This window comes from Bos indicus x Bos taurus, chromosome 6 (assembly GCF_003369695.1).
Source record: "Bos indicus x Bos taurus breed Angus x Brahman F1 hybrid chromosome 6, Bos_hybrid_MaternalHap_v2.0, whole genome shotgun sequence".
Taxonomy (NCBI): Eukaryota; Metazoa; Chordata; class Mammalia; order Artiodactyla; family Bovidae; genus Bos; species Bos indicus x Bos taurus.
Genome location: NC_040081.1, coordinates 102,712,992 through 102,739,680, shown reverse-complemented (window position 1 = coordinate 102,739,680; position 26,689 = coordinate 102,712,992). Strand labels below are relative to the sequence as shown.

At 51.0% G+C, this 26,689-nt stretch overlaps 1 protein-coding gene across 1 annotated transcript in view; it reads right to left on the bottom strand.

Annotated features, from left to right (window-relative positions):
• JAKMIP1 (janus kinase and microtubule interacting protein 1) overlaps window positions 1-26,689 on the bottom strand; it is a 155,013-nt gene that overhangs the window by 3,525 nt on the left and 124,799 nt on the right. The window contains exons 12-19 of the mRNA XM_027544995.1: window positions 24,762-24,824; window positions 22,727-22,825; window positions 19,797-19,898; window positions 19,009-19,062; window positions 18,416-18,481; window positions 11,283-11,351; window positions 9,851-9,928; window positions 6,235-6,438 (exon numbers count right to left, since the gene is read on the bottom strand). Of these exons, the coding sequence (XP_027400796.1) occupies window positions 6,235-6,438; window positions 9,851-9,928; window positions 11,283-11,351; window positions 18,416-18,481; window positions 19,009-19,062; window positions 19,797-19,898; window positions 22,727-22,825; window positions 24,762-24,824 (735 nt within the window). The remainder of the gene's footprint in view (window positions 1-6,234; window positions 6,439-9,850; window positions 9,929-11,282; window positions 11,352-18,415; window positions 18,482-19,008; window positions 19,063-19,796; window positions 19,899-22,726; window positions 22,826-24,761; window positions 24,825-26,689) is intronic.

Here is a 26,689-nt window from a genome sequence, read left to right as displayed (position 1 = left end):
AGATAGTATCACTGACTCCATGGACATGAGTTTGAGCAAACTCTGGGAGACAGTGGACGACGGGAAAGCCAGGCATGCTGCAGTCCATGGGGTCAAAGAGAGTCGGACACAACTTAGCAACTGAACAACAATAAGCTGCTTAACACACAAACAGTAAGTGGGCAACTCGACTCACTTTTATATGTTGAACAGCCTTGTCTCTCCACCCCCTGAATCAAGACTGAGGGCCTCTTCAGCACTCAGGAGGCTCCCTCAGGCCCCCACGTGACTCTATTCTGACCTCTCACTAAAGGTAGATTTTTGCCTGTTCTTGAAACTCATGGAAACAGATTGCACTCTTAAGGCAGGATCTTTTGAAAACATAAACATCAAGATCAGACCAAGACACGGAGGTGCCTTTTGGGCAGGTCAATAAAGCTCATGGATTTGAAGCAGCACCAAATGACATGTCTAAGATTTATTTAGCTGGAGCCTGGGAGCAGGGGCAGAGGAGATGAGTGTTGATGGGGGCACCCAGGTTCTTAGAAGGTTTAAGGATGACAAACTGTCCCTGTGAGCCTGGGCCATTCCTGGTTTTAGCACTGAACATCCAGAGTCATGAGAAACTCATCAGTCCTGGGCCAACAGGGAGAGATGGCCACCTGCCTGGCTCTGCACCCACCGAATGCTCCCTGGGGTGCACACCCACCGGTGCTTTATCAATCTGTTCCTTCCAGTTCCACGCAGCGTTTCACCAGGAGGCCTGGCAGGTACGACCTCTTCCAGTTTGTCATGTGTCCAATAGCGCTTCATCACCCGACAGGGTTGATACGCCGGGACAGCTACTAGCCTTACCAGTCCTGAATGCAGACGGACACCTCATTCCTTGGGAAAAGGCTGTCGGACTGATGGCCAGGCAATTTACATCAGCCCGAATTAAGCTTGTAGACCCATCCTCAGGCCTGGGGAAACTTTCTGTCCAGATTCCTAAATTCAGATCAGCATCACCTGGAGGCCCTGTGGATCCCAGAGGCCCTGCCCCAGAGTTGCTGACCCATCAGTTCCAGGGTGGGGCCTGAGCTGTGTTCCCCACAGATTCCCAGGTGATGGGGATGCTGCTGGTCTGGAGACCCTACTCTGAGAATCACCACTGTGGGCACATGTGCCCACTCAGCAGGTATGGCTCAATAGGCCCTGTGCCTACTCAGCAGGTATGGCTCAATAGGCCTAGGGCCTCAAGGGGTTTGTGGTCCATCAGGTTCAGACAATGGAACTACGCAAATACATGGATGATGCCCTGGATAAATACAGACATCACAGAGAAAGTCAAGTGGAGTAGGGAAAGGGAAGGGGTGTTATTTTATATGGGGGCTCAGGGAAGGGCAAGCTTGGCAGAGAGGTGAGGAGGGTAAGGAATTGAGGTGTGGGCTGGGGGGCCTGGAGGAGGCATAGAATCCAGCCCATGGTGGTTTTCCAGATGAGGAAAGGAGAAGGAATCCAGGCAGAAGGAATGAGATGTGTGTGCAGGGAGCTGGGGGTGCCAGGGGGCAGAGGGTCTGAATGTTCCAGTGAGAAGCTTTCTGGTGAGGAGCTTGAAGATTTAGGGGTGTCATGGGGAGTTTGTGAAGGGTTTTAAGTAGGGAAATGATGAGATTTTGATTTTGGAAAGATCACACTGGCAGCAAAATAGAGTGAATTGATAAAAAAAAGAAAGTGAAAGTCACTCAGTCATCTCTGACTCTTTGTGATCCCATGGACTGTACAGTCCATGGAATCCTCCAGGCCAGAATACTGGAGTGGGCAGCCTTTCCCTTCTCCAGGGGATCTTCCCAACCCAGGGATCAAAGCCAGGTGTCCTGCATTGCAGGCGGATTCTTTACCAGCTGAGCCACAAGGGAGGCCCGTTCAAAATGCTTAGAGTAAAGTTGGCAGAGTATGTGCTCCATAAAGGAGACCGGATATGTTTCTAACCTTCTTCCGCCTGAGGGAGACAGTGACCGCTCCTCAGAATCCCCTTGCAAGGCGGGGATCGTCTAAGAATGAGCACAAACTCAGCTAGACTCCGGTTTGGATCCCAGGCCCCAAATTTACCAGCTGGTGGACTTTGGGGTGTCATGTAATCAGTTAATCTCTCTGTGGAATCCCTCTTCTGTAATAACCGCACTGTGACCCTGTGACTCTGGGGGTGAAATGGGCACCCAGGGAACAGTGCCTTGGAAATCACAGTGCCACATGGAGGGGGGACAACCTCTTATAGTTTTCGAAGGGTTTGCAAAAATCTCCCAGGAACAACTTCTGGGCTTTGAAAATCAGTCTGAGTTCCTTTGTATCATTTTTTTAGATCCCACATACAAGTGATGTCATGTGGCATTTGTCTTTCTCTGAGTTACTTCAGACAGAGAGATATTACTTCTGTATAATAATCTCCAGGTCCATTCATGCTGCTGCAAATGGCATTATTTCATTCTTTTTAATGGCTGAGTATGAAACTCCAGTACTTTGGCCACCTCATGAGAAGAGTTGACTCATTGGAAAAGACTCTGATGCTGGGAGGGATTGGAGGCAGGAGGAGAAGGGGACGACAGAGGATGAGATGGCTGGATGGCATCACGGACTCGATGGAGTGAACTCCGGGAGTTGGTGATGGACAGGGAGGCCTGGCGTGCTGCAGTGCATGGGGTTGCAAAAAGTCGGACACAACTGAACAACTGAACTGAACTGAATTTGGTGAGCTGATCTGTAAAATAATGCCATTTGCAGCAGCATGGATGAACCTGGGGTCGCAAAGAGTCAGACACGACTGATCGAATGAACTGAACTGAACTGAATATTCCATTATATGTATGTACCACATCTTCTTTATCCATTCCTCTGTTGATGGACACTTAGGTTGCTGCCATGTCCTGGCTATTGTAAATAGTGCTGCCATGAACATTGGGGTGCATGTATCTTTTCAAAGTATGGTTTTCTATGGATACATGTCCAGAATCGGAATTGCTGGGTCATACGGTAATTCTATGTATAGTTTTTGAAGGAACTTCCATACTGTTGTTCATAGTGGCTGTACAATTTACATTCCCACCAACAATGGAGGAGGGTTCCCTTTTCTCCATCTCCTCCCCAGATTTATTGTTTATAGATTTTTTGACAATGGCCATTCTGACAAGTGTGAGGTGATACCTCATTGTAATTCTGATTTGCATGTGAGTCTGGGTGAACTCCGGGAGTTGGTGATGGACAGGGAGGCCTGGCATGCTGCGATTCATGGGGTCGCAAAGAGTCGGACACGACTGAGCGACTGAACTGAACTGAACTGAACTGAATAATTAGTGATGTTGAGCATCTTTTCATGTGCTCTTTGGCCATCTATATGTCTTCTTTGGAGAAATGTCTATTTAGATCATTTGTCCATTTTTTGAACTTACTTACAAAACAGAGACAGACTCATGGACTTTGAAAACAAACTTATGGTTACCAAAGGGAAAAGTTGGGGTGGGAGGGATAAATGAGGAGTTTGAGATTAACATATGCATATGAAATATATTATCAACAAAGACCTACTGTATAGCACAGGGAACTCTATTCGGCATTATGTAATAAATTATATAAGAAAAGAATCTGAAAAAAGTGTAAATATGTATATGTAAAACTGAATCACTTTGCTGTACTCCTGAAACTAATACAACAGTGTAAACCAACTATACCCCCAATATAAAGTAAAAGAAAAAAAAAAGATTAAGTGAAAAAATTATCTTTATCTAAAAAGAAATCAGCCTGAGAAGCTGACTCTCATTCTAGTCTTTCATGACTTTTTAAAAAAAATAACCAGGGTCAGCCTCTCACCTGGTTATGGGAGGCTGGAAGGGGCAGTGTTCAAAAGAGTCTTGCCATCACATCCCAGCTCTGCCACTTCCTGGCTATGTCTTTGGGCAAGTTGCTTACCCTCTTTGAGCCTCACTCATTTCACCTGTGAAACTGCATCAATGGCCCCCATTCAGAGGGTTGGTGTGACCCTCAATGAACCAACATTTATGGAGCCTCCTCTAAGTGCCAGCACTGGTCTGTCTCCCTGCTCTGGAATATAAGCCTCAAGAGGGCAAGCCCTGTGTCCCCAGCCCAGAGAACAGTGCCTGGCATGCAAATGTCAGAAAAGTTACAAATGGAAACAGTGTGACATGGAGCAGGAAAAGCTGGTGAGAAAAGCAGCTGATGCATTTGTAGAGGTGAGCACGGGGCCCAGGGGTGTCAGGATGTCAGGTTATGCAACCTAGGCTTCATCCTCTGGGAACTGGGGAGCCAGGGTGGGTCTTTGGGGAAGGGTGGTGCTACGCTGTGTTAGGAAGCCTTCTGGGGTGCAGTGGATAGATTGGCTGGGACAGAGGTTGTGCGGTTGGGGAGGGATAGGACAAAGCAAGCTGGCATGAGTGGATTAACTCCAATCTGCACTACAGCAGAACATGGTGTAAATGTGCCAAATGAGTCTGTTGGGAAAGGGGCCATGTGCTGATTGATTTTTTGCCCTCTACATCCACTTTTCCCCTTAGTTAACAGTGCTTGAAAAATAAAACGTCCATAGGAGTCACACTGGTGACGTCACTGCATCCCATGGGCTAGATGCAGGCAAGACAGACCGCTGCAGCCCATGGCAAACTCGGATGTGTCCTGGTCAAATCAGGCATCCGGTGCCCCAGGCTGGGTCAGATACGGCCGAGTGCTGCCAGAGGCCCTGACGGTGCTGTGCTGTGTTTTGTCGTGTGTTATATGTGCTATATTGTGTCGTGCTCTGAAAGTTGTGTGTTGTATGTGTTGTGTGTGCTGCAGCTCCAGGTGCTCAGCCAACACCTAGCAGGTGCCAGACATCAGACCGGCTCAGGGGCCACGCCCATCAGAGGCGGGTCCCTCAGGAGCCACGCCCATCAGAGCCGGCTAGCTCAGTAGCTGGCGAGCATATCACAGCAGCACAGGAGCCCAGGGGCTCCTGCAGGGGCTGCCCGGAGTCCCTTCGCCCAAATCAAGAATGGAATGAAGAGCTCGCGTTCATACCTCCAGTTACCCTTTCCCCTTTGGTCACGACCCTTTCACTCCTCAACCAAATGCAGTCAGCTGTGCCTGCCCCGCCCCCGCACCCCTTTTTCTGCACTCAATGGGAATCCTCGCTTCTTAGTCCTAACCGGGGCCTCTGCTGCCTCCGACAGAAGGCACTTCTCCACCGGCTCCTTCTTCCAATTCTCTGTCTCCCTCTCCTTCGGTGCCATCGATTCCCAATGGTTATCTAGATCCTTCCTCACTGGCAGGATTCCTTATGAGCTGTAGAGCCTTCAGGCACATGAGTTAACCTTCCTGAGTCTCAGCTTTCGCATCAGGGAAACGGAAGTAATCGTCCCACCCGCAGGAGTGCCATGGGGTAAGAGATTTAAAGCAGTGAGCCTCCAAGGTCTGCCAGACCCTGGGGCCGCCTCAGCTCCAGCAGCACGACGGGTCCTGGGAACCAGGCCCCCGTGTGCTCAGCAGCACAAGAGGCTCACACAGGACGTCGCACACACTTAGGAATACCAAAGTAAACCGGCCAGCCGGCGCCCCTGGTTACAAGAACCTGAGTTTAAACAGAAGACGGATGCTGGAGGAAGCGGGGACGCCTCGCTTTGGTTTGTGTTATCATTTAGCAGGGTGGGAACCTTGTTCAAATGTATGATTAGAAACAGTGGGCGGTATAGTGTGCCCGTGAGCAACCCCCCCTCCATCACTGAGGGTTCGCCGGGCTATGAGGGCGTCCACGGGAAGACACCCCCACTTCACGGAAACCTGCTTTACGGCCAGCTCTCCAGCGAATGGGCCCTCAGAGGTGTCAGTGTTCCGACAGCGGGCAGGAGGGGTGGAGAAGTGGAGACGATGGACAGTGGTGCCCGGCGGGGCGCCTGCTCCTACCTGCCAGGTCCTTGTCACTACCTGCTGGCCCCTCCCCCTACCTGCCTGCCCCTTCCCTCCCTGCTGGGTCCCTCCCCTTACATGCCCATCCCCACCCCTACCTACTGACCTTTCCCCCTACCTGCTGGCCCCTCCCCCTACCTGCCGGCCCGTCTCCCTACCAACTGGGCCTTCCCCTCCCTGCCGGCCCCTTCCCCTCCCTGCCTGTCTTTTGCCTTACCTGTCGGCCCCTCCCCCATCTGCTGGGCCCCTCCCCCTACCAGTCCTTCCCCCACTTGCCTGCCCCACCTCTACCAGCTAGGCCCCTCCCCCTGCCGGCCCCTCCCCTACCTGCTGGGCCTGCTGCAGCAGCTCCATGCGCTCCCGCAGGATCTGACTGTCGAACTCCCGGCTCTGCCGCAGGATCTGCCGGCGCAGCTTCTCCACGGCGGCCTGCAGGTCCTCCCGCTGGCCCTCGCTCAGCGCCTCGCTGGCCCTCCGCCCCGGCTCCTGTTGCAGCGCATCGTACAGCGTGGCCTCCAGCTCCTGGATTTTCTGAGCGACCCACATGACACAGACAGTGGGAGGTCACAAGGTGGGGGCGGCAGGAAACCCCAGGACACTGCAGCTGAGCGAGGCTGAGCTGGGGGATCTTGGGCGGGGTAGGGAGGCATGCAGCGGGCAGAGAAGAGCGGGGTGGGGTGAGGGAGCCCCTTCCAGTTCCTGCACACAGTTTTGAGAACATGTCTTACTCTATTCAATCAAGATGCTCTGCTCTCCACAGATAAAGAAAAAATAGTCATAATCCCTTCTTAAAATATCTGATTCAAAGAGATGTTTGATTGGACTCGTCTTTATTTTTATCCTTGGCTTCCAATTTACTGTCTCCAGCTTGGGAAACAAATCTCTTTTATCTGGAGTAGCGTGGGAAAATGTGTTCCAAATTGCAGGCACTTGGCATTCAGCTGGCTCATTAGAAAAGCGATTTCAACCCCAAGCAACTGGGGGCAATGTCCTCATTGCTCCCTCCTCCCCGCAAAAAGCAAGACTCCCTTGGTTAGCGAAGCACATAAGAGATTAGTAGCCAATGGAGGGGATCTTTGTGAAAGCTCGGAGTTTTCATCCTGAGAGGAAGTTATTTCTTTTCAACTTCACGGTGAGACACTTAAATACAGTTACCTTATAGGAATACCTAAGGATGAAAGAGAGAAAGCAGTATTTCCTTCTCTTTTCCCCTAAATCCCCACCTGAATCTCTTGCTAGGAGCAGCTCCTTCTTTTCCCAAGATGCTACCGGCCAACAACCAGTTTTAATGGAAACTGCCAGGAAGAGGCAGGAAGTGGTATGAAGCAGGGGGTCAACACAGGTAGCCCTCTGTGCCTGTGGCCATCTACTCCTGTAGCCTCCCCCGTTTCAGCACAGCTGTGCTAACTCTGCAAGGGAATTCCAGGCCCACCAGACCAATTTTAGCCAATAGGCATTGGCTTCCTCTCTCCCAATTCCAGCGATCACCCCAGGAAACTAGAAGGTGGGAATGTGTCCACTGACACAGCCAAGGGGTCCCCATGGAGTGGGAGCTTGCCTGTGCCTGCTGGCTGCCCTCCTTCAGCAGCCGAACTCCTAGGAGACCCCCAAGTGGCCAGTTTCCAGCCAGGATCTCACCATCCAATTCCAGAAGCTTCACTGTGGCCCTGTGCCATCTCACTCTGCACGATGACAAAGGAACACAGGTGTGCGTCTGGCACCTGCTCTCCTCGCTTCTGCCTGGGCACATGGCACTGCCACCCTCGGGAGCATTTTACTTCCCTGACTCTTCAGGTCAGCCTCACACTGATCACAGCTCCAACCTCAACATGTGCCTGAAATCCCACTCGAGGCTTTGGAATAGTCTTTTTCCTTTTTTTTTTTTTTTTTTGATGTGGATCATTTTTAAAGTCTTTATTAAGTTTATCATAATTTTGCCCCCATGGTTTTTCTGGTTTTCTGGCCTTGAGGCATATGGGATCTTAGCCCCCTGACCAGGGATAGAACCCACACCCCCTCCATTAAAAGGCGAAGTCTTAACCACTGGACCACCAGAGAAGCTCTTGGAATGTTCTTCAGGTAAGAATGTTGCTTCTACCCAGCAACAGGATCAGCCTGCCCAGGGGTCTCCTCTGCAGAACCAGGACTCGGGTTCTCAGGGTCCCCCAGGGCCTTTCTGCACACAGCACTTTGACAGCCAAGGGTGGACACCGAGTTTCCCAGAGTGTGCTGGGGAACACCAGCCTTGCAAGATGTCCCTTGAGAAGAGGGCCCAAGAACCTGTGAACTTGACATATGACTTCCTCTGTTCCTCTTGGAGTCTCAGCCCATCCTTAAGCATATTAAGGAGCCAGAGGTCAACAAAATTACTCTCCCTCTTTTTTTCTGGCCACAGGTTTTCTTGTTATCCCCTGAAATAGTATTCCTAGGAACTTACTGGGGAAGCCCAGGGGAGCACAGAGATGGTGTACAATGCAGCAAGAAAGGGTATTTACAAAAGGATGGAATCAAGATAGAATAGATAGATAGAATCAAGGAAAACCCAAAAAAGCGAAAGAGAGGGAGAAAAGAATGAACATGGTCTCATTTTTCAGTTGCTCTGACCACCATTACAACATTGTATGCCCAGAAATGACAATCGAGAGGAAAACACCTTGTCTTGATGAGGCTGAAACCTTCCCGACCTTCAGCATCTGCGGCTCCCTGCCCTGGGGGTTCAAGCCTCCGGAGCCTGGACATGAAGGGTCAAGGGTCAAGAGGAGGCTGACCAGCCTTCACGTCCAGAATGTCCTGCCTGTGCTAAGCCCAGCCTCCTGCTCTCTGTCTTTATGGAAGTGGGGATTGCAAGTTAATGTTTAGTTATTGATTCTGCATTTGTTAGGTGGAAACCCTCTTTGTCAAAAGATTTAGCTACAAATGATCTAGGCAAAGTCTTGCTCCAGATATTGCTATTCACTGCTTCTTCCTGAAAAAGCAGCCTTGAGCTCAGAGTTCTCTCTGATGTGGGGAACATCCGGGAAATGCCCCCTCAAAGCCATATGACCTATGAACCTGAGCGTGGTCCCTCCTCACACTCATCACCTGGAAGCCCACAACTGGTTCTGTGACCCAGGCTTGATGTTGCACAGAACCTCATGACAAATAATTCTTGTTCTGATGATCACCTGCCCTCCACTCACTGCTTTACCTCTGTGTTCTGTTTTTAAAAAGATAGTTTTGCCACGCCATGCAGCATGTGGGATCTTAGTTCCCCAATCAGGGATCGAAATCCATGCCCCTGCAGTGCAAGCGTGAGTCTTAACCACTGAATTGCCTGGCAAGTCCCACTTCTGTGTTTCTTTGTGACCGTCTCTTTTTGCTACTTATGGGAAAACTTGCTCTGGGCTTTAAGCATGTAAATAAATATTAATAAAAATATTAATAAGCAGAAAATTTCTTTTCCTTCATTTCAAATGGTTACTAGAACTGAGTGTGTGTGCTGAGTTGTTCAGTGGTGTCCAACTCTTTGCGACCCAGTGGACTGTAGCCTGCCAGGCTTCTCTGGCCATGGGGATTCTCCAGGCAAGAATACTGGAGTGGGTTGCCATGCCCTCCTCCAGGGGATCTTCCCAACCCAGGGATCGAACCCAGGTCTCCCACATTGCAGGCAGATTCTTTACTGTCTGAGCCGCCAGGGAAGCCCAGAACTGAATAAGTATGAATAAGTATGCCAAGAGAAAATGATCAAGTTAAGTAAATATTTTGGAAAAATCATGACTGACTTGGAAAAAGTGACCATTTATCTGTACAGTTGTTCAGGTTGAAACCGAAACGTGGAGGCAGCATTGGGATCTTGCCCACTCAGCACCGCACGGACCCCACATTCGCCATCAGCCCCCAAGGGAGAGCAGCCTGTAGTGCTAAGTCTAAAGAACCAGAACATCCAACCCACTTCCGGTCCTACCAGGTAAGCCTGGTCGAGGGCCTGCTTCCTGTAGTCCAGCTCCTCCTCCAGGTAGCCCTTCTGCCTGCTGAACAGATCCTGAAAAAGAGAAGGTGCCCAAGGTCAAGATCAGCACAAGGACCCATCACCAGGCAGCTCTTCAGAGCCAGCCTACTCACACTTGCTGGAGAGTGAGTCAGTTCCACTGAGGTGGGGACCCATCAGGTGCTCAGGTGAGAAGGGGTGTCAGGTCTGCCCTGGTCGCTCCTGTGTGAACCCCTAGCAGGAGCCTCCCAGGCCCAGGAACCTCCATCAAACCTCTCCCCACACCCCCAGCTTCCTTCCTCTTGGGTGCCTGGCCTGGTTCCCCAAGCCCAGGTTATAGGAATCCCTCTGAAGACCATCTCAGTAGTTCTCTGATGTGGCTCTTTCTCCCCCAACCAGCAGCATCACCCACCTCCTGGGTACTCTCCCTGCTGGACATGTCCTCCCCACCCTCCATCACTCAGTCCCCCCAAGCATGAGTTCTCCAGAACTGACTGGAGGGTTTCAGGGTTAGAGCTCAGCTGTTGCAGCCACTTGGTTTTGCAGAGGAGGAAACAGAGGGCCAGAGAGGACCAGTGCCTTGTTCTAGATCCCACGGTTCACCGGTGATGGAGGCGGACGAGACACCCAAGCCTGGGGATTCAGCCCAGGGCTCTTCCCATGCCACACGCAGCTTCCGGGCCTCAGGCTCTTCCTTATTCCCCTCACTTCTACTTGGGGAAATTGGTCTTTGAAAGCTCAAGAACTATCTCATCTGGGCAGCCTTCTCCAACATCCCCAGACTGGGTATGACAGATCCTGCTCTATGCCCAGGGGCCCTGGTGAATAGCCACCATCACTGTTAATCAGGTGCCCACAGGTGCCAAGCACTGTGTGATAATGGGCTATGTGTCCAGCATTGCTCATCCCTCCAGCTCATCGAGATGGAAATAGAAAACCCCATTAGCCATAAGAAAAAGGAGGTCCAATGTGTCTCTCCCAAACTCATGTCCAGGAAGGGGCAAGCGAAGACTGGAGCCCCTTCTTTGTGTCTCCAGAACCCCTGGTCCATTTGCTTCCATACCACTGATCTGCCTCTCCTTAGGTTCTCATGCTGCACTGTGGCTGTCCGCTCCCATGCACATGTCCCCATGGGCTTTCGGGCTAGACCCTCAAGGCAGGGACCCTGCTATTCATTACTGAACCCCTAAAACTGTCATAGTTTCCAGGATCACAGAGGCTCCAAAAATATGTATCAAGTGAATAACTGAGTGAATGGATGATGACCACACAGGATAGGGATGAGAGCAAAAGCAAAATTTAGAAATGCATGCATATCAATACAAAATACACATAAATCCTTCCCGGGAAATGACTTATCTGCGCTCTGTCAACCCCCTCTCTCCCAGGGTCGGGGCATGTCCTTTACCTTCTCCTTCTCCAAGTCTAGCATCTTCTGGGTCAGGGCCGCCTCCGTTCCCTCTATTTGCTTCAGCCACTGGAAAACAGCAGGGACAGAGGGCGCAGCTAGTGAGAACCAGTGCCCATCGTCGGGCCGCCCTCCTCGAGGAGGCTCCTGGCCCAGAGGGGTCCCCCCATATGTCCCATGGTGGTCCTTGAAATGGAATTTCATAGTCTGCACAGATGTTTCAGCTTCAACAGATGTTTGCTCAGGAATCATGGGTACACACGTGTGCATATGTACGTGAAGGTGGGTGTGAGGTGTGTGTCCAGGTCAGCCTGTATGTAGAGGAGGTGGTGGGTATGCACGATGGATCCGTGTGGAAGCCTGCAAGTGTGTGCCCTGAGAGCCCTCCAGGTGGGCAAGCAAGCCTCCCTGGGTTCTACCTTGCCGTGTACTGGCAGCTTCCCGCCTGGGACCTCACCCAGCCCCCTCATGACCACCCTGTGGAGAAGGCAGCGTCACTCCATGTTGCAGGTAAGGACACAGCAGCTGAATTAAGTCACTTGTCTAAGGTCACACAGGTGAGAAGTGGGGATTTTGTACCCTGCCCGCAGGTCTGCACCCCCACAGCTGCCCCCTGCAGCCACGTGGGGCATGTCTGAACAGCCAGGGGCACCATGGGGTGCAGGAATGAAGGGGGTTCTGACAAGCAGGCTGTGATGGCTTGAGAGAACCCGTGGGGGCACCTGCATGGGCTGGTAATGGGGGTGTGTCTGCCCCTCCTCAGGTCTGGGCTGGGGGTGAGCGGGCACAGGCAGCTGCCCCTTAAGTGTGGGCATGCAGGTGTCTCTTTACGAGGAGCGCACCTGAGAGCCAGAGGAGAGGTCCAGGTAACTGGGTGACACCCTGTGGAGAATGTTTTAGAGTGTCCAGGAGGGTCGGGTTTGACACCATGTATGAATATTCACCTCCTCGTTGCTAAAGCCCACAGACGAACTCCTTGCCATGGGGCCTGCCTGTTACTCGCCTGTGGACCGGCCCTGTCCCAACGCCTCAGACCCCTTGTCTCCTCGTTACTAAAGCCAACAGACAACCTCCCTGCCGTGGGGCCTGCCGGCCAAGCACCTGGGGACGGGCCCGTCCCGACACCCCAGACCCCTTGTCCTCCTCCTCCTCTGGACATGGCCGCCCCTCCTGGACTCTTGGGGCCCTCAGAGCCCCTGTCCTTGGTCATCCTCTCTCCTCGAGGATGACCTCCTCGAGGGGTCCTCCTTCTGGGGTTCTCACCTCCCTTATGGGTTCTCCCTCTTTGAAATGTCTCTGAAATGCCCCCTTTAGTCCAGACATGTCTCCCAGAGCCCAATGCCTCAAGCCCCAGAAACAGGGCTCACTGGCCCACTTCTATAGGGAAGGGCCCCATCTCACCTTGACCCCGGAAGGAAAAGCTGAAAGCAGCCATAGCTCCTCCCCCTTCACTTCCCGTTGTTGGTTCTACCTCCTCTTGGTTCAAAACCCCGCCCACCACTCTCCATTGCCACCGCCCAAGGCAGGACCCCCTCTCAGCCCCTAAGCTCGCGTCTTATCCCAAATCCCCTTCGGCCAGTGCCTTCCCTCAGAAACACTTAGCATCTACTTGTGGACCTTCCCTGCTCCCACTTAAAGCCCCCCAAGCTCCTGACAACGCTGGGGGAACAGCCCCGCTTTCCCTCACCTCAGGGCCTCTGCCCACCTCCTGTCTCTACCCGGAATGTCACCACTTCTCCCATCCCCAGCCTCCGCCCGGGGTCTTTATAGAGATAACACCTACTTAACCTGTGGACCTGTGTTAGGTGTCGCTTCCTCCAGGAAGGCTTCCCTGGTGGCTCATACGGTAATTTGCCCACAATGCGGGAGACCTGGGTTCGATCCCTGGGTCAGGAAGATCCCCTGGAGAAGGAAACAGCAACCCACTCCAGTGTTCTTGCCTGGAAAATTCCATGGACGGAGGAGCCTGGTGGGCTACGGTCCATGGGATCGCAAAGAGTCAGACACGACTGAGCGACTTCACTTTCTTTCTTTCTTTCCTCCAGGAAGCCTGCCCTGCTTCCTGAGTTTGTGGGGTCCGAGGGCTTCCACAGATTCCGGCACAGCACTCAGCTGACAGATTGCTGCTTCCCTTGTCCCACCACATGGGGTGTTCTCTGTTAAGTTTCCTCACCCAGCTCGGGGTCTGGCCTGAAGCAAGACCCTGACAGTCACTTCCTGAAGGAAGGGGGATACGGGGCTGAGGAGGTGTAGGGCGCATGCTGGCTCCATAGCAGGAACAAGCCTAGATAAAGCTGCACCCACAGAGCCTCCCCCTAGAGTTCACGTTTGCTGGGCCCCCAAGGGTGGCTACAGAGGCAGCCTCGGGAGCAGGTGCCCAACGCAGCATTTCCTTAGACTAGGCTGAGCGGGTGTGCAGTCTTAGAAACTGGGAAACATATTTTTTACAAGGAATGAAAAAGACTTTCTTTGTACTATCCTAAGGCAAGCAGTCATAAAATGAATAAACTAAAATGGAAAAAGAGTCCAGTTTAGAATCCTTACAACAAGCTGCTCTTTGCTTTTATAGAACATGATGTCTAGTTTTTTTCTTATTGCTAAGAAAAAAGATTTGCTATGCACATTATGCATTAAAAAAAAAACTAAAAAATTTTGCTTTGTATATTAGCTGTGCTGTACTTAGTCGTGTCCAACTCTTTCTGACCCCATGGACGTAGCCTGCCAGGTTCCTCTGTCCATGGGGATTTTCCAGGCAAGAATATCGGAGTAGCCATGCTCTCCTCCAGGGGATCTTCCTGACCCAGGGATGGAACCCAAATCTCTCACATTGTAGGCAGATTCTTTACGGTCTGAACCAACAGGGAAGCCCAAGAATACTGGAGTGGGTAGCCTATCTCTTCTCCTGGGGATCTCCCTGACCCAAGAATAAAACCAGGGTCTCCTGCATTGCAGGCAGATTCTTTCCCAGCTGAGCTACTAGGGAAGCCCAAGAATATTGGAGTGGGTAGCCTATCCCTTCTCCAGGGGATATCCCTGACCCAGGAATCAAACCAGGGTCTCCTGCATTGCAGGCGATTCTTTACCAGCTGAGCTACTAGGGAAGCCCAAGAATATTGGAGTGGGTAGCCTATCCCTTCTCCAGGGGATATCCCTGACCCAGGAATCAAACCAGGGTCTCCTGCATTGCAGGCGATTCTTTACCAGCTGAGCTACTAGGGAAGCCCACTCACAACAGGCACACACACAGAAAAACTTGACAGGTCCTTTCCAGCCACTGGGGGAGTAAAGTGAGGACAGAAAGTGCTGGCCCTGGGCACCTGGGCATGTGAGGACACGGACTTCATATCAGAATCCCACCAGATGTCTATGGGGCCTCGCTCTGGGAGGGAACTTGGATGTTCAGGGTTGTGCCATCCTCCAGGAGGAAGAGACATGGGGACAGGGCACCTGCTGCCCCCAAAACCCTGAAGGAGAAGTGAACAGGGCACGAGGAGAGGGCCTCTCATGGGAGGCATGGCCAGTGTACCCCTCACCCAGTGGGTACTTTGCCCACCAGTGCAGGACTCTGGTCCCAGAGCCCAGGGGTGGGGAACTTCCTCCTCTAGGACCCAACCCTCCTTTCAGAGAAGGGTCCCAAGGCCTTGACTCTGGGCCAACTACTAGAAAACTTTCCTGTGGCCTAAGCCACCTTCTCCAGTCGGTTGTTCCCAGTGAGAGCCTGGATTTTTAAAAAGCGTCCATCTTTCTGACGGATTTGACCTGTGTGAGAAGAGGAGTGATTTGTGATTGCTTGTATGCCGCGGACATCCCGTGTTCTCTGCTCAGCCTCTGTGTGGTGGTGGGCGGCAGGCAGCGAGGCAACACCCCTGATCTTGGACTCTGCTGACCAGAGGTGGGTCTGGCGGGTGCTGAGATGGGCCAGACCTTCCAGCAGGAGCAGGGCTTCCCCAGGTGGTGACGGGAGAAGGGCAAGCTGCCCGGGCAGGACCCCATTTGCACACCCAGGTGGCTCTGGTGTCCATCTGCCAATGCAGGGGACATAAGCGATATGGGTTTGATCCCTGTGTTGGGAAGATCCCCTGGAGGAGGAATGGCACCCTACTCCAGTACTGTTGCCTGGAGAATCCCATGGACAGAGGAGCCTGGTGCGCTACAGTCCATGGGGTCGCAAAGAGTCGGACACAACTGAAGTGACTTAGCACCTAGCACCAGCACCCCTAGGAATGCCTGGGGCCGTGCAAACTAGTTTGAGTGGCACTTCGCTCACAGGCTATGAAAGGGATTTCGTGCTGTTAGAGAGAAAACTGAAGTGAACCTCAGTTTGGTCAGATACCAGAATTGAATGGCAATTTTCAAAATGACGTATGACTTGGTTGAGGGGGCTGGCTGAGGATGTCACTGGGGCTCTGGGTCCCACTGCCAGCTTTCCTACAGCACCTGTCAGCTCCAGGGTGTCCAGCTTGTCCCCGTTTCAGCACTGAAATCCCACATCCCGGGCAAACAGGACACTTGGGCACCCTGGCTGACTTGTAGGTGCTTCCAGGGGTCCCACTGACCCATTTTTCCCCTGGCTGTGCGCTCTCAGCACCATTTCTCTCTGAGAGGGAGACACAGCACCTCCCAAGCACTGGGGCTTCAATCACAGACACGTAGCAGAGGAAATGAGAAATGTCCCTGAGAAAATGAGAGGACATCTGTCTCTAAGTCTAGTCTCCACGGACTGTCCCAAATGGGGAGCTGGGCCCCTCTCACTGGCACAGAGTCCAGTGCTGGTGCTTCTAAGCACCAGTCCTGAGTATTGTGCCAACCCTGGGCACCATCACTCCTGCCGCCACCCCTGTGGGATTTCAGGGGGAGCTGCTAGGCAAGGGCGGCTGGCACAGGTCTTTGCATTTAGGAAGCAGAGCATGGCGCTGGCCGTCCAACTTGGGACTCTATGATCAGCGACCAGCAGGGGCTGCTATAGGTGGGCAAGGAGTGGGCGACAGGGTCAAAGTAGATAGCAGCCGCTTGCCAGGCAGGCCCCGTGTTCTTGGTGTACAAGGGATCTATGCCGCTCACCCTGCACAACTGTCGAGGAGCCCCAAGGGTCAGAGGCAGGGCCAAGGCTGTGAGTCTATAAAGACCTCTGTTTGCTGCATGTGGGGAGGAGTTTATTGAGAAGGGTCCGGGTGGGAGAATTTGGTACCTGGCAGAGGCTGTTCTTGGCAGGGCTGGGGACTCCAGACAGCCTGCCACCCTCCAAGAGGCTTGAGGGGGTAGAAGAGAGGGAGACTCCCTCCCCAGGCCCACTGCTCCAGCCCCACCCTGGTCCCTGGTGTTGCCTGCTCTTTGCTCACCATCCTTATACATGGATCAGTCACCTCTCAGTACCCAGCCTGGTCCCAGGTGCTTGGCAGCGGTGCCTGGTCCCAGTTAAAAGTGCCGTGTCCTGGAGTCCTGATGTTCACCAGCAAGGCTCAGGGCTCAGAGAGATGGAGGGGCCGGCCTGCAGCAGTCCCTGCAGTTAGCGGGTGTGGAGCTGAGAGCCAGCCTGGGAGGGGCCCCTGGGGAACCAGAAGGGAGCCCTGGGCACATCCTCCAGGCAAGCTGGGTAGTGCATGTTGGAATGAACATGGTATAAACTGAAAGCGCTTGCCGACTTCTCTCCATGACCCCCAGGAGGCTACACTGTCACATTTGGCCCTCCTGCTGAGAGGATATTTTCGGAATGCACTCCATGTCCCTGTCACCTACCATCACCTGCATCTGAGGGGCCAACAGCCAGCCAGGTGTGAGTCCTCCTCACCCCCGCTCACCTGAGAATGCAGACTCAGCCGGGTGACTGAGACAGTGACGTGGGCATCGCCACTTACCAGCTGTGTGACCTCAGCAAGGCTTTGCCGTAAGTCTGTTGCCAACATTTAGGGCCCTGTGCACAGGGAAGGCTGGACAGGTTCTCAGGGGCAAAAAAAAAAAAAAAAAACTATTTACATTTTAAATGTCCTCCAAGATTCTGGAAGGAATCCTGATTAAAATCATTAAGACTTCATCATTATAAAAATAGCATTTTAAAATTTAACTCACGTTTACAAGAAAAAGATCCACAGACAAGACCACATTGAAAAGTTGGGATGTCTTAAAACACCCTAAATTAATGTAAAAGGCAAATCAGGAATGTATTTTTTTAATAAATATGGCAAAAGTTATTATCTTTAGCATGTAAACCTCACAGAGAAGTCAGTAAGAAAAACCATTATTATGACCAAATTCATATTAAATAAGTGAATAGATGAAGGCATGATTGAATGAAGCTATGAATGGATGATAAACAAACGGAATGGAACATAATTACAATTCTCAAGGAACGAGAAAATGGATAATACACAAAAAATTCATTATCACTAGCACTTGAACAAATGAAAATTAAAATAATGACGTCGTATGATCTTTGCCTATCCTATCAGCAGAATTCTTAGTGGCCACATATGCCTTGCTGAACAAGAAACCGGCAGTGGTAGCGTTCATGTAGAAGGCGACTTGGTACCATTTTTCTGGAAACGACTGAACAGTGTCAAAGCTCTTAAAAACCCTCTTACCCATTGGCCCAGTGATCGCACTTCTAGAATCTATCCTGTGGAAGTGTTTTAAAACATAGATAGAAACTTATGATTAAAGATGCTTGCTCATCGCTGCATGATGATATACAGAAATACTCTAATATGTTAACAGCGGAAGAATATTTAACTGAGGGCGTGGCTGTAGGTAGAATGATGCAGGGCCGTTCGATCTCATGGGGGAAAGCTTATGAAGCAGGATTAAAAGCTAAAGTCAAGTATGAACCCAAAGTTTGTTTGTTTGTTTGTTTAAAAAAAAGGGGGGCATGGGGGGAAAAAACTGGAAATAAAACCAACTGTCGCAGACGGGTTTCCTCGAGGGAAGTTTTGATTTTCTTTCTCCGTCTCTAAGCTTTCTACCGTAAGCATGAGTGACTTTCCCCTGGAAAACGAACAGGCGTGCACGTGCGCATGCAAACGCAGACAGGAAACCAGAACCATGCTTCCAGAACAAAGCGAGACGCCAATGTACAGTTTCTTGTATGGTGCCAGGAAGCTCGGACAAGGTGTATGGACAGAAATGCCGCTGGGCTCTACCTTTTCACACAGGGCAAGCACAGTTCCAGCCTGGATTATTGCAACCTGTTCTTCATTTCTCAAATTCTAAAACACAAAAATGGGCAAGGGCGTTTTACACTGCTCCCACATCCCGTGCAGACAGTCAGCCCTACGCGACTCTGAAAGTGGCCTCCCCAGGGTCAGCCCCAACTCACGGAAGTGACAGGTCTGAGGACCGGCCCTTCGGGGGTGGGGACACCTCACACAGCGTCCCCGAGCCTTTTAGAAACAGGGCCTCGCTCAAGCCCAGTCTTTTAAGAAGGCAAAAGTCTCACTTTGGGATTTCAGAGATCTTGAGTGCTTCCACTTTCTTTCCGGGCATTTATTTTTAGGCCTTTTTAACCCTCATTACTCACACCCTGTCAGGATGACCTAACTTCAGAACCCCACTTCTCACGGATGCGGACCCAGCCACCCACGCAGGAACACGGCCATACAAAAGCCTTACATTGTACTTAGTCGATCTCTTAAATCAGGAAGAAATTAAAACAAAAACGGAAACAAAAGCCACGACAGAGTACACCCGAATCAAAACAAGGACACGAAACCGGAAACCGATCGCTCATAGTTACCCCGTTATCGCCAAGGATATCTAATTTCTTCATAAGGTCAGAAATATTCACATCCTGGAAAAGATGTCCAACGTTCATTTTGTGTGAGCTACAAAGGCCATCCACACCAATCTCTGGGGCCACAGCCCTCACTCCTTGTAAGACACCATTCCCTTCCTTGTCTCTTAGGCCGGGCGGAGAGTTATTCTCGGTGGTCCCTTCAAGCAGAGAGGGCTGCTAACTGCCGTGTATTGGCTGAGTTTTACACCAGCGCAAACACTGCTTTCTAGAAATTCTCATGGGATCCTGTAAGTCGAAAGGACCTCTCTGTGCCCGCGGGCCTAGCAGGATTCCAGGGTCATGGGCAACGGTTGTGAGAACCACCACCAGCTCCCGTCTCTAGAACACTCAGCATGCTCTGAGCACTTCACTGAGTCTTCAGGTTCATTATCTAGTTTAAAAACCGTCACACCCCTTTCACGGTGTGGGTGTTGCCACTCAGATCTCCTAGATAAAGAGACTGACGGTCAGACAGGCTCTGGGCCAGAGCCAGGAAGTGGCCAAGGTGGGGTTTGCTTTCAAGGCTGTATCCCATGCCTCTGCTCTTTTTAACGTGAATACAAATTTAGTGACCCAGCTGGAGTAATAAACTCTGACTTTCAAAACAGAGTGGAGCGACAGGGGGGTATCTTATTAAAATCAATTCTAGTCCTGGCACAGGCACACAATCCCCTTTCCAGCTGAGCCTGGCATTCGGGCGAGCGGGCCATGGCCATAATAGAGTGGGGGCACCCCCCCGGGCACGCTACCTTAACTCCTTCCTGGCGACAGAACAGCTGGAGGGCGCTGCTGTTGTTCTCGGGAAAGGTGGTGATTTGGAGGTTAAATGCTGGCGACCTCCGCTCTCTCTCCTGGGGAAAAGATTTGGTTTAAAAACAGAACTTTATTGTATTATTTCACCACTTGTCATTTTCCCACGTTATTCAGCAAAAAACCAAGGAATTCCAGTTGGCAAAGGTGTTCCTAGTAAGCGCGCACTCAGGCTACGGTCTGGTCGATGGTAGAGATCCTGTCCTGTCTGCCCCGCAGCGGATCCCCTGCGGACACTGGGTTACTTCTTAACCTAGTCAGCTGGGAAGAAATGGTTAGCAGAGTGTCCCGAGTGGACCTGTTGATCAAAGCCCAAGAAGTCACACAATCATCATTAAACACTTGATGAAGAACAATCGTGGGAAATTTCAATAGAAGTCATTGTTAGCTCACTTCATCCTCACATAACCCCAGGAGGCAGCCGTGAATGCTTCCGTTTTGTGGACAGAGAGAAGGAGGCTGTGAGACAGGACCCCTCCGAGGTCCCATGCAATTGAGTGACAAGGCCAGACCCCAGACCCTGGCTTCGTATCTTTTTCAATACGATCTTCTGACTTTGTTCACAAATTTTTTTTCTGATCCGCACTAACCTTCCAATGACCCTTGCCTTAGATTGATAAGTCAAATCTCAACTACTAAAAAAGGAGAGCAAGCATTTCCCCAGAAGTAGTACATTAATCATAGGTAAAGTGACAGATTTTTAAAAAGGAACTGAGTTGCCCAATTACTTACAGAAATAAAGGACAGCAGCAAAACAGTACTCTGGTCTCAACTGCGTTTCCTACACAGAGCCGCCTTTAAACCCCGAGCAATGGATAGGTCAGCCAGCAGCCAAGACCTCACCAAATGATACCTTGAAATCAAACTGCTTTTATTTCCTCAAAATTACAGTCAGTAAGCCTGCTTTGGACCACGGCTGCAGAATCCAGCCACAGAACCAAAGAGTTACTTTTTAGCCGTTAACTAAGAAATGTAGCCAAGGCAGCACTAGATGGCAGGTCCCTAATCAGATCCTCTAAAGGAGAAGGGAAGGGCGGGGCCATTAATTCAATTAATTTCCACGAAGCCCCAATCTGGCTAACCTGGTTTGAAACAGTTTAGATAGAAAACCTTATTTCCCTCATTAGACTCGAACAACCACATTCACAATGTCTATAGATGTCTCTTCTACCTGTAATACTTACTTACAGGGGGTCTCCATAGAAAAGCTGACACAAGAAAGCTCATGTTTTATATGAATGAAAGTCAAAAAACTGATTTCTAATGGCTCCTCCAAAGGATGGTGGAAACACTTGAAAGTTCTAGTAGAGTGATCAATGCTTATGGAATTCTCATGAGAAATGGCGGGTAGCAAAGAGCCGTGAAAGGTTTTCTGACAGGGGTAGAAGTAGTCACCATAATCTTTCTTAACTTCTACTTCTGCTGCCTGAACGAAGGACTCAGTTTATGTTTAGACAAGAGCTGAATCACACGGCCACCCCTGGCTCTGAGACAGGCCACGGTCCATGCTAGCACAACAAAGTATAGGATGAGATGCCCCGGGGAAGTGAGGTGAAGTGAAAGTGGCTCAGTCGGGTCCGACTCTTTGTGGCTCCATGGACTTATTCCATGGACTATTCCATGGAATTCTCCAGGCCAGAATACTGGAGTGGGTAGCCTTTCCCTTCTCCAGGGGATCTTCCCAACCCAGGGATCGAACCCAGGTCTCCCGCATTGCAGGTGGATTCTTTACCAGCTGAGCCATAGGGAAGCCCTGTTCTAGAGAAAGCAGAATTTTAACTGAAGCTGAGAGGAGAAAACGAAATCTGAGAGACACCAACATAGCCAAGGAGCTCACTTTTACCGAGGATTCAGGACATGCAAAGGCTTCAGCTGAGGGAAAGGACAGCCGTATCACCACAGATGCTTAGAGAAAACCAGTCACAAACTCGGGCGATGTGTCACATGTAGATGCGTTTGAAATGGAAACGAACAAACGAAAAAGGATTATGAAGTCAGGTGGTAGCAAGGCAATACAGTAACATATCCGAGGCAGGGCTCCAGTTGGAAGCAATAAAACCATCCATGTCCTCAGCCTGGATCCAGCTCTGTGTATCTGGGATGTCACTGAAGGTTTGCAACAGGATTTCTACCTGTGGACAACAGTCAATCTCCCTTCACGCTAAGGGAATCATTCTGAGTTGCAGTTTGAGTTACAGACATATTTAGTCCAGTACTGCTCGCGTTTGCGTTCACTGCGTCAAGGAGTTGGAGTAATGTTACAAGCTTTCTCAACTACCTATTGCAAATACCTCCTCTTACCCTGTTTACTTACCTTGTGTTTACCTTGGCAAAGAGAAAACAGGCCAAACTAGCAGTAAACACATTATGAGGTCAGCCGCAGGCCAGGTCAGACCCCGCTCTTTCAAAAGGTGAGATTCATGCATGCAAGGTCACTTTAAAAAGGTGTGTTATCAATTGCAACAGTGCTTCTGTCCGCGTTTGCAGAAGGCATACCAGGTGACTATGCATGCAGGAAAGAAGTAGTTATGGAAATGAAACACAAATAAAAAAGGCAAAATATTGCAAAAACAAATTATTTTATTAAGTGCAAAAACAAGCCGTAGGCAATAAATAGATTAGCTCTGGTACATGTCCAAGGACTTCGGTGAGCATTCTCTTCAGAACATATTAAGGCAGTGAAATTATTCTCAATGTACAGATTTAAAAAAAAGAAAAGAAAAGAAAAAGAAAGAAAGAAAAGAAAACAAGTGTCACAGGTCCCCTTACACATGCTTGAAAAACATCTGGGACTTTACATGAATTTCAGTTTGGGCTCAAAGAGAATGTCTGCTCCGTTTGAGAGTTTACAACAGATAGAGTCTCTTACTTCGAGTTCTAGCACTCTGAATTCTAACAGCTCGTTCTGATCCTTTGCATCTTGCATTTCATTCTTCAGCTGGTTCTCTTCCATTTCCAGCCTGTAAATCTAGACCAGAGACACCTGGGGGTTAATGGCGGGAGAAGCACTGTTTCTCATCGGGGGCCGTGAGAACGTGTCCCGTATCACAGACCCCCGGGATGTTGGCCTGGGGACACAGGGGCCATTATCAGGGGTAGGGTGGGAAGGGGAGGGTCTCAGTGGGTGTGCACGGTGGGCCCTTTCTGCTCCAGGGGCTGGGATGGCCCAGATCAGAGGCTGTGCCTGCTTCGTCCCTGCAGCCCAAGCTTGGCCCTGTATGGGGGCCAGGTATTTGCTGAATACACAAATGGTGGAGAAACTAAGGCACAGAGCAGTTGAGTCCCTTCCTAGAGGTCAGTCCTGGGGAAGCAACAATGATCCCCAAGCCTGTCTGAATTCCTTCTATCCCGATCTCCCAGAGTTAGCCCACCCAGGCCTGGCTAGTTGCAGTAGGAAGGTGTCCTGGACTCCACAGAGGGCTCCTATGAATAGGAGATCTGAAAGTCTGGGAAGTCGGGCTGCCTGGGTCCCAAACCCACTGGGAGACTCTGGGCCAGCTATGTAGCTCCTTGGATGACATGGAGGCACACAGCAACCCCCACTTGGTGGCCTGCAGTGAGGACCAAGACAATACATGGAAATGAAGGTCCTGATGGTTCAGTTGGTAAAGAATCCGCCTGCAAAGCAGGAGACCCCAGTTTGATTCCTAGGTCGGGAAGATCGGCTGGAGAAGGGATAGGCTACCCACTCCAGTATTCTTGGGCTACCCGGATGGCTCAGATGGTGAACAATCCGCCCACAATGCGGGAGACCTGGGTTTGATCCCTGGGTTGGGACGATCCCCTGGAGAAGGGAAAGGCTACCCACTCCAATATTCTGGCCTGGAGAATTCCATGGGCTGTATGGTCATGGGGTTGCAAAGAGTCGGACACGACTGAGCGACTTTCACTTTCACTGGTGGGTCATGGTCACCTTTACTCCTGCCTCCCCACCTCTAATGGGGTGGTACTGCCCCCAGGGGGACATCTGGAAACAGCATAAGAGTTTTCCGGGCCTCTCAGAATTTAGCCAGAAGGACCAGGGATCCGAAATCTCTCCCAAAGCCTGGAGCCGCCCCACAGGAAGTGACCAGCTCTGTCCCAATGCCCCAGATGCTGTGGAGGGACATGGGACAATGAACGGCCACACGACAGGTCAGCACAGAGCTGGGACAGGACCCTGCCGCCCCCCAAGGAGGCAAGGCTGGGCTTGTCTGGTTGGGACATTTGAGGATGTTTAGAAGCTAAGGCCTAACACAGTCCACTTCCACCAGGACAGAAGGTGCAGAACAAGCAAATCTGCTGGGACAGAAAGCAGTTTTCCAGGGGCTGAGGGGTGAGAGACAGGGGTGACTAGAAAGGGGCAAGAGGGATCCTTAAGGGAGGCTGAAAATGTTCTAAAAATTGCATGGTGGGGCTGGGTGCACAACTCAGTAAATTTACTAAAAAAAAAAAAAAAAAAATCACTGAATTGTTCACAAATAAGAAAAAGATAAACCTGAGGTCTCGTCCCAAAGCATTAGATTTACCACTCAAGCCGACTCCCTACAAGTTCCATGACCACAAAGGGAAGGACAAGCTCGGCTCTGCCAGCACCACGGGCTCCAGTCGATGAACTGGACCATGACTGTCCGAGGATCTGCCCACCGACCCCTGCCTGGGGAGCAGGTGGTGGGGGTGGGGGGGTTGGGGAGTGGTCTGGAATCCAAGGCAACGGTAGAGGTGTTCTGGAAGCCCAGCATAAGGAGGACTGGCAGGCCTCACCACGTCTGCAAACCAGCTCTGCGGGCCCCGACCCAGAAGACAGAGACAGGACCGGTGGGTAGGAGCCCTCAGGACGGGCGTGGGTGAGACTCCGGTGGCCGGAGCAGGCCTCGGGCTCCATGATCGGCTGGGGCAGGGCTCAGGGTGTTGGTGTCACGTACCTTTTCCAGCAAGTCTTGGTTTGTTCTGATGAGTAGCTGCTTCTCTTCAACCCATTTGGAATCCTAAGGAAAAGTACTAAATATGTTCATACTCATTGAAGCAGACAGCTAAGTAACAAAGCATCAGTGGGAAAGGTGACTTCATATGAACCTTTCTATGAAAAGGCCAGAGAGAAGGAGAGCAGTTAGAATGATCTCATTGTCCCTCTAAACCAGGGGTCCCCAACCTCTGGGCCGGGGAACCAGACCTCTTGTCAGATCAGTGGAAGCTTTAGATTAGAAATCATTCAGTCCAGTCGCTCAGTCGTGTCTGACTCTTTGCAACCCCATGGCAGCACTCCAGGCTTCCCTGTCCATCACCAACTCCCAGAGCTTACTCAAACGTATGTCCATCGAGTCAGTGATGCCATCCAACCATCTCGTTCTCTGTCGTCCCCTTCTCCTCCCACCTTCAATCTTTCCTAGCATCAGGGTCTTTTCTAGTGAGTCAGACTAGAAATAGAGAGCACAATAAATATAAGGTGCTGAATCATCCTGAAACCAACCACCCCCCGCCCCGGTCAGGGTAAAAATTGTCTTCCATAAACTTGGTCCCTGGTGCCAAAAAGACTGGGGACCACTGCTCTAAACGTTTAATTCTGAAAAAGAGAATTGGCAGGTCTGCAGTGCATTCCTCCTCCACTCATGTTCCCTAAATTTCAGGGAGCTCATCTGTATCAAAGCTACTGGTTTTTCCAGTAGTCATGTATGGATGTGAGAGTTGGGCCATAAAGAAAGTCGAGCACCAAAGAACAGATGCTTTTGAACTCTGATGTTGGAGAAGACTCTTGAGAGTCCCTTGGACAGCAAGGAGATCCAACCAGTCCATCCTAAAGGAGATCAGTCCTGAATATTCATTGGAAGGACTGATGCCGAAGCTGAAGCTCCAATACTTTGGCCACCTGATGGGAAGAACCGACTCCTTAGGAAAGACCCTGATGCTGTGAAAGACTGAAGGCAGGAGGAGAAGGGGAAGACAGAGGATGAGATGGTTGGATGGCATCACTGACTCAATGGACATGAGTTTGAGCAAGTTCTAGGAGTTGGTGATGGACAGGGAGGCCTGGCGTGCTGCAGTCCATGGGGTTGCAAAAAGCTGGACACAACTGAGTGACTTAACTGAACATCTGTTATCACCGACAGAAAAGCACCTGGAGCACACCTGAGCTGGTCCTGGCAGCCCTTCCAGGGCTTGCTCTCTTAGGCTCGAGGGCAAGTGTCTGGGCCACGCCCCCATGGATGTGCCCGTTGACCTGGTGTCATCACAGTAACACACTTCTGCTCATCCGAGACCCTCTGCCTAACCACATCTTTGTCTGGACAAGTTCTGTCCAGGAACGTTCCATGAGCCGCGGGGCTAAGTCTGTCTTTATACCAGCATCTCCAGCACCTAACACGGTGCCCAGCACACAGCCGATGCTCAGTAAATGCCAGGGGATGGATGAAGGTATAAACGAGGGAACTTCCTCCCTCCCTTCCTTCTACCCAGCGCGTATCACCCTGTGTCTTCCCAGTATTGACACACGTGTAGGCCCATGAGGCTGAGTCCAGAGCTGGGTCCATTCATCTTTTTTCCTGTGGGAGGTTGTTGGCAGTGGCCCTCCCATGGCTCTGCCCCTTTGCAAGGTGACTCTGCAGCTCCTCCCAAGGAGCAAACTCACCACTGGGTGTGGCTGAAGCATTCTTTGGTGAACGGGATATTAACCAATGTGATGCAGGCAGAGGCATGGCCTATACTTGTGCTTTGGGGGCTTCCCTTTTTTCCTGCTCCAAGACCTTTACTTAAAGGAGCCAGCTTCCTTGAGGACGAGAGACCATGAGAGCCTGGCTAACAGCTGGCACTAATGCGCAGACAGGACACTGAGGTGATCTGGGGCCATCTATCCCCA